The 13,349-nt window shown below is 38.1% G+C and overlaps 1 protein-coding gene across 1 annotated transcript; it reads right to left on the bottom strand.

Annotated features, from left to right (window-relative positions):
- Nucleotides 1-10: 10 nt before the first annotated feature.
- On the bottom strand, nt 11-2,564 carry LOC149154301 (putative histone H2A variant 2). The gene is made up of 3 exons (XM_089444105.1): nt 2,017-2,564; nt 1,833-1,918; nt 11-310 (listed from the first exon to the last, which is right to left on the bottom strand). The coding sequence occupies exons 2-3, from the start codon at nt 1,890-1,892 to the stop codon at nt 11-13; spliced, it is 360 nt and encodes a 119-aa protein (XP_089300231.1). The 5' UTR covers nt 1,893-1,918; nt 2,017-2,564.
- Nucleotides 2,565-13,349: the final 10,785 nt, after the last annotated feature.

The following is a 13,349-nucleotide window of genomic DNA, read 5'->3' as shown; positions in this document are numbered from 1 at the left end:
AACCAAAGAACTAATCTTTTTTTGTGGATTTGTTAATAAGTGACTTGTGGATGTGAGGGATGACACCTCCACCTACTATGGTACCTTTGATCAAAGTATCAAGTTCTTCGTCTCCTCTAACAGCGAGCTGCAAATGCCTTGGGGTGATACGTTTAACCTTGAGATCTTTTCTGGCATTTCCTGCAAGTTCTAAAACCTCTGCAGTGAGATACTCCAGAATGGCTGCAGAATAAACAGCTGCAGTTGCTCCCACCCTTCCATTTGCAGATACTCCAGACTTTAACAGACGGTGGATCCGTCCCACAGGAAACTGCAATAAGAACAAACAGTTCAGTCCACCTATTACAGGAATCTTATGGAGTTCTTGCTCAGAGGAATTCTGAACTGTTCCAAAGCTTCAATGAAGATGTTTCTGCCGGGAAGAAAGAAGCTAGAATTACTTCAGTTGAATCAAGATTTTGACAAGAAAATTTATAGAAAATAAATAGATACAACTGTAAGTCAAACAACCAAAAATAGAGTCCCAGAGAGTTCAACATAAAACAGGGTCTCACAGAATTCAAGATATTACAGAAACCTTATGGAGTTCTTTCTCACAGGAGTATTTGAACTATTACAAAGCTTCATTGAAGATGTTCCTTCTAAGAAAACAGATTCCTAGAATTACTTCAGTTGAATCTAGACTTTGACATGCAAATCTGTAGAAAATAAATAACTACAAATGCAAGTCAAACCACTGAAAATCTTGTTCCAAAGTGACTGAGGCCTATAATCTCCAATTCCAGGTATTCTTGACTTGGATTTGTATCAAAGGTTGCGAGAAAGATAGAGATGTTTTTCCAAGATAGCATGAATAGCTAGGTGCAGTAGAAGAATGGCTAGATTTATCAAACAGTCTACTGGGAGATGGGGTAATGGGAACTCAAATCAAGTGTACAAGGTGGCGATGCATTCCATTCTTCAGAATACAGCAAAGGATGTATGTCAGCCCCTATCACTTTGTAAAAAAACATTTAATCACTAGAGAAAGACGACATTTTGTTTGGAGAATGGGGAGGAGGAGTGGAAGAAATTGTATAGGCCATATACGTAGAAATGTTTATTCTCTAAAGAAATGGAAGGAATACCTGTAATGACCCTGTACAGGACTTGTTTATATAAATAAAGCAAACCGCACTATTAAGGTTTCAAAAAGTAACGGTGAAGGCAATACAGACTGTCAAATAGAAATCAACACAGCCGCAAATACTTGACTTAGACGTTAAATGAGAGCAAGTTCGTTGACAAATTGAACAGAGCGGATACTGTCCATTGACCTCAAACTTATTCAAAAAAGAAACTTCGGAGTATATACAGGAAATTAGGAGGGGTTTTACAAAGAGGCACGCATATTGTACTGTAATCACTACTCTGGAAATATTAAATAACAATTATCTATCTTAAGATAAATAGAATATAAGCAATATAGTTTTCGCCGCCTTGAGTCGGAACTACAATAAACAGTGAACTTACTACCATATAAACAAGAGGAATGGCATGCCCAACATGCAAGATTTGATTGCAGAACTGTTTCAAACCAAGTGTTTAGCCATAAAATACCAAAATGCATATATGTATACTACAAGTAACCTGTTAAACCAACAGTACAGGAAAAGGAAGAGCGAAATGTAAAACAAAACAACTGAGTTTGGTTCCGGCCAGAGCTAAAACGCTCAACATCCATAATGATTTAAAAACCCTCAAGTCCGACAGAGAAAAGTCGCTCTTCTCGAACAACCATAACATAATTTAATAATAAGTAAGCTTAGAGGAAACATAGCCACAAGAATGACCTGGTTCACTTCCGGGGTGAGGAGAAATTGTTGCCGCCACGGTTGCACTGTGGAAGCCATCGACAGTATAGACCTGTAGCTTTCCCCTGCAAAGAAGGGGAAAAGGAAGTTGTATACGATGATGAGCATGCAAAACAAAGGACCTATGATAACAGAAACATCATATATTCAACAAGAGCCTTACCTGCGAGGGTTGGTGTGTAGTGTGCGATAATGTTGAAAAACTTTCCTGGAAGACCTTACGCTTTTGTTGAATGAACCTAAGATCCAAGTGAAATTGGGAAAGATTTATCCAAGACAGATAAACAAAATTCCTGGTGAAAACCTCAGAGAGAGGATTTGTAACACTGAAGGAGGGTTTGCAACGGCTTCTAAGTCCGAGGAGGAAAAAGATACCTGTGGTGTGCTAGTGTAGGTTTCACCTCGAGCACCAGAAGAGCGAGGTTGCAGAGCGCCAACGGCCAAGGGAGAAATGAAAGGCGTGTTTCGGAGTTGGGGAGAGGTACAGGGATCTGCTTGAAAGGTGCAGGGATCGACCCTGGCAAGCGTAAGACCAGCGTAACAGGAAGACCGAAATGTCAGAACTGAATGGGACAGATGTCAGGTTCATGAATTAACAAACATAACAATATCATAACAATGAACAGAAATTGCAGGATTTCCCGCTGAATGTGTGGACGCCTGTCAGCACGAGATTGCAGAACTCCCGGTTGTGCCGCTCTATTCCGACGCCACGTGTCAGCATGAGGAACAAAGGGACGACGAAAGTCCCTTTCAAAGGAAGGCCTATCGGCCTAATAACCCAATGGTCGGAGGATGAGTACGCACAAGACGACCAATATTTCGAAGTCATCATCATAAACGTGTCGTTAATTACAAATAGTACATCGGTAACGAGGGCGCTATTGGATTCATGTGGTGAGTTGTGTGGACTTCGCGTAACCTAGTCTGGAGAGATTCCACGTTTAAATGTGCGCACAATGAAACAGTTTAAAGTTTTTATTTTTTCCTTTGTTTATTTTTCTGCAATGTAACTTGTACTGAAATTGTGGACCAATTCAAAAGAGTTAATTTATTATAATTTTACATTATTCCAATATATTATTTTATTTGCAGTTCATAATCTTAGTTACAGTGAAGATAATATATATTAAGATGTGATATTGTTTAGTTTGCTTTGAAACTATATTATTGTACAGAAAGAAAAGGTTTACTTTTTTGAAAATGTTAAATTTAAAATATATATATTAAAATAGATCATTTATATTATATATATATATATATATATATATATATATAAAGATGATTATTTTTTACTGAGATTAATGTGGTTTTGAGATTTTAATATTTTATTTATTTGATAAAAAAGGAAAGAATACTATAGTTTTGTTAAGTTAACAAGGTAAGAAGGTTGGTAATGTGGTAAATGTTATGAAAATGAGAATGGATGTTAGTGAGAGCATGACAATCTAAGGGAAAGTGTTTTTCATCTCCGAGGCTCTTAGTATTGCAAAGGTGACAAAGTCTTTCATGACAAGGTGTTTTAGGTGTTGACCAACAAGTGGCTTCACTTTGAAGCTCACAAAAATTAGTTCTTATCTTTGCAATTTTAGTTTTCTTCTTAGCACTCGTCAATACAAAAAGATAATTATCTTTAGCAAGACTGAGCTTGGTCACTTCTTATAATTTCTTAGCTTCCTTTTCCCCTCTAGCTCCTTATCATCCCACAACTTATTCTTGAATTTTGAGGTAAGGTTATTTTTAATATTATTCTTCTTTTCCAAAATGATCTCCTAAACATCCTAATGGTTGAGCAAAGAATGGGCAGCCTTGTGTGATCTTGCTTGAACCTAAGGTGGGGTTTTGACTAGAAGAAATCTTGGGGAACCTCTTGGCATCCATGTCATAAAGCTAAGAATGGACATCCTTGTGTGATCCCCAGCCTAAAGTGGGGGTTTTGACTAGAAGCAATTTTGGGGAACCTCTTGGCATCCATGTCGTAAAGCTTGTTCTTCTACATAGCCATGCTCTCATTGGGGGAAAGATTAACTTCAATCAAGACAATAGGATAAAGACTATTTTCGTTAATCTTTAGGTTGTAGGTTATAAATTGCTTTCAGATCAGCTTTATCTTCCTCCATGATTGACTAGAGTCTAGAAGAAGAACATTTTTTAATTCAAACCCAAAAATCACTAGACTTACAATTGTTTTCAAGCTCATAATAAGCCTTCCAACCTCAAAAAATCCTTCTAATTAGACTAATAATGAAAATAATCCCTATTAATAATAGTTATCATAGTTAAAATTATAATTATATATATATATATATATATATATATATTTATAATTATAATTATAATTATAATTATAATTATAATTTCCAGATATTTTTTAAATGTATTCATTGACTTCAAATTTATTTCAATTGAGATAACCATAACCCTTCTATTTTCCAAAATTTTGCTTTTGTACAAATCCTGGTTGCCTGCACGATGGCTTTCGAGTGACCATAAAGGATCACTGCTAGATGATCCCAACAGCAACAAATCTCATCGTTTCAAATCCCAATCCATATCGATTTTCAAGTTGAATTTCTTATAAATTCTAAAGATTCATCCAATTTCGATTGTCCGATCCCTTCAATTGGAGCGAATCCTCCGAGGATATAATACCTCGGAATCCATTGAGCATGAGGAAAATCTCGGAAGATATGAGACCATTTTATACCCAACGAAATTTTGATCATATTTAAAATTTCTATATTTATCAAATTTGGGATTAGAAAAAAAACTTGTTTGCTACACTAGTAATTAGAAAATGTTTGCTGGGTGTTCCTGTTGACCCTGCTAGTTCAAATGCAAAGTTCACTGTCCGCTCTATGGTACGTAATATTACCCCACAGATCTCGACGAAGCAACCCTAGAACGTTGTTACATGCCACTTCTGTTATTTTTTTCACGTGTCCAGTCGTAGCCGTAAATTGTATATGCGTTCCCACGGCATATTTGAAAGTAGACAGAAAAAATCGGAGGATAACCATAAAATTCTTAAATGGAAAACTTTTGAGAGTTATAGTGCTCCACTTTGAATACGTGGATGGTTATTATTTCTCTCCGTGTCCAGGCCGCCCTGTCCCGGTCAACATGTTCCCTTGTTTTAGTTGTACGATAAAAATTGTGAATAACATGGGTGGTAACAGACAACAATTACAATTCCTAGGGTTTTGAAAAGTCGCATATGGGCGGCTCCAAAAATTTAGTTTGATCACGACTCGGGGACTAAGCATAAAATATGACGAAAAAATCGATAGTTTGATCAAAAGAAAATTTGTGGGAAAAGTTTGTTCATTCAATGTTTTTGGATTGCAATGGTGAGAAAGCTAGAGTTCTTCAACATGGGCAAGGGGAAGAAGGACTAAACCCTTTTCTTTTCCCTCCATGCTCCGGTTTTCGATGTTTTGTGCTCAGCCAAATTCTTTTTAGCAATAGTTTGGTTATATTATGCATTTTTATTTAAAAAAGAAAAAGAGATTTTGAAATATTTTGATTTCCTCTCTTTTTATTTTTTTGGATTTTTTATTTTTATAATAAATTTTTATTTATTTATTTCAAAGTTGTTGTGAAATTGAATTGTCTAATTTATGTTGTTTCCATGTTTTTGGATTTGTATGCGACAAGAATAATTTCCTTAAGCTTAAAAATGTTCATATGAAATTCTCTATTTTGATCCATATCAACACGCAATTGGTATTAAACTAATTATATCAAAAGGTTAATCGATTCCATTAGTGACATTGTCTTTGAATCTATATATGTGTGGTGTTTTGGAAATGATTGCAGTGGATTTTCCTTTTACTCTTTCAAGCATCCAAGAGAAGTGTGAATTCTCTTAGTTCTTATTGTAATGTCCTCATCGCCCACTATTTCTCTTTGAACATGTTTGGGTTCATTTTGCATTTCTTTGGAAAATAGAAGGGTTTTCGTTATCTCAATTGAAATAAATTTCTTTGGACCCCCCATATAAATCAATCATAACTTCATTGAATAAGCTATAGTGGATTGAGTCTTGAAAAAAAGGTGAATTATACCCACAAATAGAATATACAACTCTACATGGTCGTCAAGGTAAGCTAACTTCTCCTTCGAGGTAAATTTCCTTATTTGATGACGGAAATTAATTCAATGTACACCACTACCTCATAAGGGGTAGGGAGGGATCTAGTTTCATATCAATGGCCACCCATCTCTTCCATTGATTCAATGGTTATCTATCTTCTTGGCAATTTTTCTGTGGATATTTGGATCCCAAATTTATGGGGTTATTTTGAGGCCCCAATAAATGTTTCTCGAAAATTTACGGGGCTAAGTATGGCCATGTAATTCCATGTCCCCAATTGAAAGTAGTAATCCTAAAATGATTCTTTCCAACAAGATATTGTGTGCCCCAAACGTAGATTATACGCAAATATTGGGCCCCTAGGGAGCATGCCAACCATCTCAAGGCCTCCAAAACATTTCACACTTCATCTTCTAGGGATTTGTAATAGCCCCGTGTTAGATTGCTATGTAAATAAATAATGTATGGACATTATAAATGAAAAAATGAAACCAAGGTGCTTAGACACATATTCCAAGTTGAATGAGGGGAAAAACATTACATTGGGATCCAATTGTGGTTAATTATTTATTAGATATGGAAATTGGCATTGAAAGGAATCAAAAGGAAATAAATGGTGAATTAGTTATTACAAGACAGAAAGGACACGAGGAAAAAATTAAAAAGAAATTGAGGAAAATGAAAGAAATTACACTTCAACAAGTGGGGAGGAGGAAGATTCAAGAAAAGGATAAAAATAGTAAAATAATATGCATGCAAGGAGACAATTGAAGAAAAATAAAAAGAAAAGGAGAGAGAGAACATTCTAGCATTGTCACTCTTTGGGAAAAGGGCAGGAGAGCACTATAGCACTTGGACACAAGCAAGAGACAAGCAAGAAAAGAAATCAATACAAGAGGACTTTGAGTTGCAGCCAAGTAGAAGGTTTGAACAACAACTAGAAAGAGTAGTAAAGAAAAAAGGAAAGGAGAAGCCAACAGGAGGATTTTGTAGGTAACAGTGTGCATGTTTGGTTATATTGTTGGGATTTGAATGCATGGTTCATGCATTGGTTTACTAGTCATTTTTTCTATCATTGGCATGGAGATTTTCCCTGATTTACAGTCATGTACAACCTTGTCTTATGTCATTTCTTAGATAGCCATGATGTAGTTGGTTCCCAGTTTGGTTGAGCTTTGGATGCCAGTAGATTTTGCATCCTAGTTGAGGTGGTCTTAGGAAAAATACCAAGGGTTGATGGTGGAGATGGTTTTCTCTGGGTGAGCCCTTGACAGGTGGGTGGATACAGGAAAAATCCTCTAGGTATGGTGAAGAAATTCTGAGGCATCTATGCTTGTATTGGTTTTGGTGATTTCTGGACTTGATGTTAGGGGAAATCACTATCATTTGAGGGTGGAGGTGCTTTTCCTCTGGATTCCATATTTGATTATGTTTTTGTTTATCCATGTAATCCCAAATTCATGCTTAGAATATGGCACAAGGGTGATTGGGAAGAAAGAAAGAATTGGTTCAACCTAATCTATGGTCAGGTGGAACGTGGAAGTTGCTGACTTGGTTGGTACTATGCATATGTTAATACGCATTATTATTTAATGAATATAAATGAGCACAATTTTTGGTTTAATGTGTTGATTGTGTAACTATTTTTTTATAGGATTTACTAGGTAAGTGTATGTTACATGCATAGTGTATTTCTTGTTCTATGAAGTGCTGTTGTTATTGATTTGTTTTATGGTTTGATAGGCTCTTCGATAATTTATATGGATGCATGAGAGAATCTATGATTTTATTGCAGTTAGTATGAGAGGGAATCAACCCTGCCTGATGAACAACTGATGAAACTACTCAAAACAATGAGCAAACTATACATTCATGACCTACAAGTACCATACTCATCAAGACTTTGTAAAAATGAATGTTATTTTTTCGGGAAACTATGAGTCACAATAGAGAATAAGAACTAAGCATGAATACTTGTAGATACTATTGACAAAGTTCTAGAAAAATCTAGGCAGTTGGCTTGAATGTTGACCCTAAAATTCCATAACAAAGTCGATAGTCACACTGTCAGAACTGGGGAATTTTAGCCACTACACTAATGATGGTTTATGCATGTGGTTGCAAGCCTCTAGGCGCACTGACAAGCCTTCATGAATGCGACTAAGAAAAAATCTAGCTAAAGGATTGGTCTAAGCTTAGGGAAAATGATCACTAGGGAAAGATAGGCTGATAGTAGTGTGGTCATGTGTATGTGGGTGTTTCCAGTTAATTATGGCCAAGTGGACCCCATTTCCATAACTCCATCTTAGAAGTTGGGTCATGCTTAGTAACTCTCAACTCATGTTTATCCTAGTAATTAAATAGAAGTGGGTAAATGTGGGGTGGGGTGTTACAAAGTGGTATAAGAGTCAGTTCATAGCACTGGACGTCAGGGTAAATGCAAATTTTTATGAAGATCTATATGTTTACCATGCATGCACGTCAGTTATTTTTTCGTTATTTTTTTATATCGATGTACATGATGGTGTTATAGTTTTGTATTATCATCTTGATTCATGCATTAACTGATATGTCGATGACATTATTATGTATCGTGCTAATCTGGATTGACCTATGCAGTTGTAATAGCCTCACCAGAAGTAAATTGAGGTAATGATTTTGATTACTCATATTAATTGGTTTATCCAATAATGGTATATTGCAAGAACATAGAAGGCCAAGAGATGAAGAGCAGAGTTGTTGACTATAGTTCATATGACTCTCCGCATAGGCCATAAAAGAAATCAGTGGAATGGGAGAAATTAGTAGAGCAGTAGGGAGAGGAAGACTCTCCTGATCTAGCAAATACATTAAGAGGTCTAAGGGAAGAGCTTAGAAGTTGTAAAGTTCATAATGAGTGGTTGACTAAAGCACAAGAAATTCTTACAAAAGATCAAGAAAAACAGGATGAGGTTAATGCATTTATTCTTCAAAGGCTTTCATATTTATAGAAACATGGGTAGTTGGGGACGAGTCATGGAGACAAACAAGAAGAAAATACTAATGGGGTAGATGGAAGTCCATCTTAGAAAAGGTGTAGGATGGACCATGATGATACAATAAAGAGTGGCATTGTTAGGTCCCTATACTACTAGTGTAGCCCCTTATTTCTATTACTGCAACACCCTTATTGTATTGTTGTGCCCATGTAGTCCCCATACTGTTATTATTGTGCCCCATAGAAGCCCACTATTTTTATTGTTGTGCCCTTAGAATACTATTGTTATGTTTGTTGTGGGGAAAAATGCCTATGCAGGACGATCCTATCCACCTAAGGTGTGACAGTGCCTTAGCAACAAACAGAGACAGCTATTCTGGTTTCTTCCTTTATGAAATGGGAAAGAAGAGAGATCAATGGACTTACCAGTGTCTTCTGTTTGTCCCTCGATCTAGATCCTCTTCTCCTTCGGGTGTTCACAGCTACTTGCCTCCTCGCTCGTCCAAGAGAACAGCTACTTGATTCCTCCGAGATCAGAAGAGAACAGCTACTTGCGACAAGAGAACAGCTGCTTGAGACAAGAGAAGAACACAACACAAAGGCAGATATTCATATTCATAAAAGATTCAGGATTAGAAATAAATCAAATACGCTAATGCAATCATACATCAAAGATACATCAGTATATAGGAGAAAACCAAGATAGCTTTATTGATAAATAACAAGGTTCAGGAAGAGATACAACCCAGAGGGCTCCAATCCAGCATCTCCTTCCCAGCAGAATGGAATTCCTATCTTCACCTTCCTTCAAAGCATTAAGCACCCAATGATTCCAGTCTCAAACCAACAGCAATTCTTTGCAATAACAAAATTCCAGCCTCTAGATCTCATGGAGGAGAGATCTATATATAGTTATTTTGGAGAGAGGATGAGTCAACTTGAGATATGACTAGTGTCCTCTCCCTCTCTCAGTTCTTGAGTCCACTTGGAGGTTCTTGCTTCCACTTGGAGATTTGGAACCTCTTACTCATCACCAGTCGAATTCCCTGATACAAGTGTCATTTTGGAAGCTTCCTGGGCATTGACACATTGAGGAATGAGCCTGCCACTTGTCCAAACTCGCTCAGCGCAGGTAGCCTTTGTTGCAGTTGACATTCAACGCAGGTAGACAGTGGAGCAGTTGACATTCAGCGCAGATGCTCAGTGGAGCAGTTGACATGATCCAGAATTGTCTTGTTTTTGAGCAGTTTCAGGTGGAGAACTTCTGTGAATTGCTGTGGTTAGTTAGCCTTGTTCCTCTAGGGGTAGGAAAAACATGTTTAGGGACTTTGGATCCCTTAGATTATTGACATTTCATGCTCAATGCTGTAAGGCACAAAAATGTCTATAACAGTTGCCCACTAAAGTATGAGGCCGTTTATCGGGTGAAATGCTTTATCCAGGAGGGTCCGAAGTTCATCCATTTGCTAGGAGGAGACCTGTAATAAGATACAATACAATACATTATGATTCATACTGCTTTCATGATCTAGCTGAGGCGGGCATTCCCATGCTCAGCTTTATAAATTCATTTTTGTACATAGCACAGACAATCGTCTGATGGTAGACTGATAATTTTGGTGAAACTATCATCCTTTGAGTAGGATGATCATCTGCTGCAATGATGTACATGTCAAATGCCTTTATCTTTCCTGAATATATATCGCAGCCCGGATGGATGAAACTAGATCCGGGGTCTTCAAACTCGTTCGATCTTCACTCTAAGTACAAGTCGATCCATGTGAGAATTGCGCTGAAGTCGAACATGGAAAGACATCGCTTGATTACCGGTCAATGATGTAAACCGTTAACAAGTGCGAGAGGAATCACCGATAATGATAATGACCCTCAAGGTATTGCAGTACAATTCACGTGGTGTGAATAAAGGACTTGGCGTCGAACACCACGCAAAATCTTCTGGTCGAAGGTCATTGATGTATACCTGTCGCCAGAAGTGAGAAACTTTCCATTGAGGTATGCAAGCTTCAAAGTACTGAGGGGGTGTTCCTAGATCAACTTCTTGGATAATGAGCTGATGTCGACAAGAAGCGATCCGTCAAAGGAGGGCCTTAATGAATCCCACATCAGTGACACGGAACGGAGCTAATGATTTTGATGGAGGTGAAAACGATCTGTGACATATGATTCAGGGTGGCGGTCATGAATGGATGAAGGATAATGTATGGCAGTGGATGGGACCCGGTTGACTCTTTCTGAACGACTTCTCTTGAACATATGGCGACACTGATGCGATGGATCGGTAGCATTACCCCAAATATGGATGGTATGGCGAGACCATGGTGATGTGACCGGTGAATGAAACAACCCAACCCGATTGTGGTACGGAGGAAAAGTGTCATGTTCAAGAGCGACCTGCTACCATCAAAGTTCTCTTTAGTTTTCTCCCAATTTTCCCCAGTCATTGCTGACCAGTACCTCTTTATTTTTGTCAAGCTTGAGGAGGATAACATATGCTTGTTCTATAACCTGCCCTTCGGGCAAGCCCATCGCTACGTTTTAACGAGCCTAGCGATAGTGAAACTCGTTCTCGTCTAAAGACAAGTTTGTCGCTATTTAATGATTTTAACGAGTTTAACGACAAAGACAACTCGGTCCCTTTTCATTTTTAGAGAGTCTGAAAAGGTACATAAAGTTAACTCCAAAATTCCTTTTTCGTCATCTAATCCCTTAAGTCCGAAAAAGTATAAAACAATACAGAAGGGATGAGTTTTTGATCGTTTTAACGAGCCGAATAAAACAAGCACTCGATCTTTTTGTGCAATAATCCCTCAGGTCCAAAAAGATTAAAATCTAGAGGAGGGATAGCACTTCCGGTCGCTTTAACGAGTTGGAAGGCCAAAACTCGGCAATCTTTTCATATTTTACGAGTCAGTTGAAAAGAGCTTAAAGAAGACTCGTCTTTTGAGGAACGAGTGATAAACAGGGTTAGCAGCTGATTGCAGGTACAGGTTGGAATTTTCCAATCACGGCAGTGTCACAAGGATGGCTAGGTGAAATCACTCTTCGCAGCTGTTCCTCAAAATGGGTAAACAATCATATGGAGGTGAACGATCGGCCAAATGAAAAGTGGAGGTGACGGTGCAAACACGACCAAGGCTTTAATGGCTGATGAGGTTAACATTCACAGTGGTTATTTACCGGGTGGTGCTTATGTTTATTTTTTAATGAGCATGAAGTCCGCGTTAAAACTGCTCAAACTTATGTTTATTTTTTAACGAGCATGAACTATGCGCTAAAACTGCTCGGATCTTGCATTTATTTTTTAACGAGCATGAACTTTATGCTAAAACTGCTCGTTCTTATGTTTATTTTTTAACGAGCATGAACTATGCGCTAAAACTGCTCGATTATACCAGTCATATGATAAGAGTGTCTCATCAAGATTCTATTTTTTAAGGAGCTTCATCTCACTAAGCTTTGCTCTGCATCCTTTCTTTATGCAAGTTCGGAAACGACTAATCCTACGAGTTTAAAGGGTTAGACCTACAGGTTTAAAGGGAGGACCTAAAAATTTAAAAAATAAATAGTCGCCCCTTGCTTGCACTCCAAAAGGTTTGCATGCCCCCAGGCATAAAACAGAATTTCAAGGTTACCTCTACTTCTCTTCCACCAAAACATTTGTTTTAACGAGAGAGGCTTACCTCTTTCAGGTTACCCAAAGATTGTCTCGTTAATCTTTCAAACAAAACACTTCTTCAGCAATGTCTACCGAAATAAACAAAGGTGAGTGACGTAATCCCGCCACCTCACATAACTTTGACAAAAGAATCTTATTCTAGAACAACCCCTCTTCCTAGACGGACGGGGTACGGACTAGTCATATTCTCCCGCGGAAACCTACCCTATACCCAAAGTTCTCTGCCGAAGCAGACCAGGACGCATGCCCCCTGGGTTCCAGTCATATCCTCCCGGATTACTCGCGCTCATCAGGAGGACGGACCGTGGGTTGAGACACTTCTTGCATGAATAGACCATTTAGGGATGGTTTGTGACTATTTGCGATGCGTGATCCGGGGAATGAAAGTTGGTCCACGAGCTTGACCATTCTTCCTTCATGCGGAAAACACATTACTCTAAAGAGTGACGAGACGATGGCTCCCATGCAATATATATAGTCTCGTCCAAGGAGTAGGTTATAATCCAAGGGTCCTTGAACGACCATCACGTTCATTTGAACGGTCTTCCCTTTCAATGTTATGGGCACATTGGGGATGATCCCTAAAGGGTGACTGGTTCCCTTATCAAAGCCTGATAGATTTCTCATTTCAGGCAAAAGCGCAGGCGAACCAAGCGCTTTCCAAGCAATAGAGGAAAGGATACTCACAGATGCCCCTTCATCAATAACTGTACCAGCCATTACCAT

The sequence above is a fragment of the Pinus tabuliformis genome, chromosome 9, assembly GCF_031772625.1.
Source record: "Pinus tabuliformis cultivar Carrire ecotype Pingquan chromosome 9, CPIR1, whole genome shotgun sequence".
In the NCBI taxonomy this organism is placed as follows: Eukaryota; Viridiplantae; Streptophyta; class Pinopsida; order Pinales; family Pinaceae; genus Pinus; species Pinus tabuliformis.
This window is presented reverse-complemented; position numbering and strand designations above follow the sequence as displayed.

Coding starts and splice junctions, on each gene's coding strand:
- LOC149154301 (XM_089444105.1), bottom strand. CDS start 1,892: ATGGCTTCCACAGTGCAACCGTGGCGGCAACAATTTCTCCTCACCCCG. Junction 311..1,832: donor TCACCCCGGAAGTGAACCAG/GTCATTCTTGTG, acceptor TTCTTATTGCAG/TTTCCTGTGGGACGGATCCA.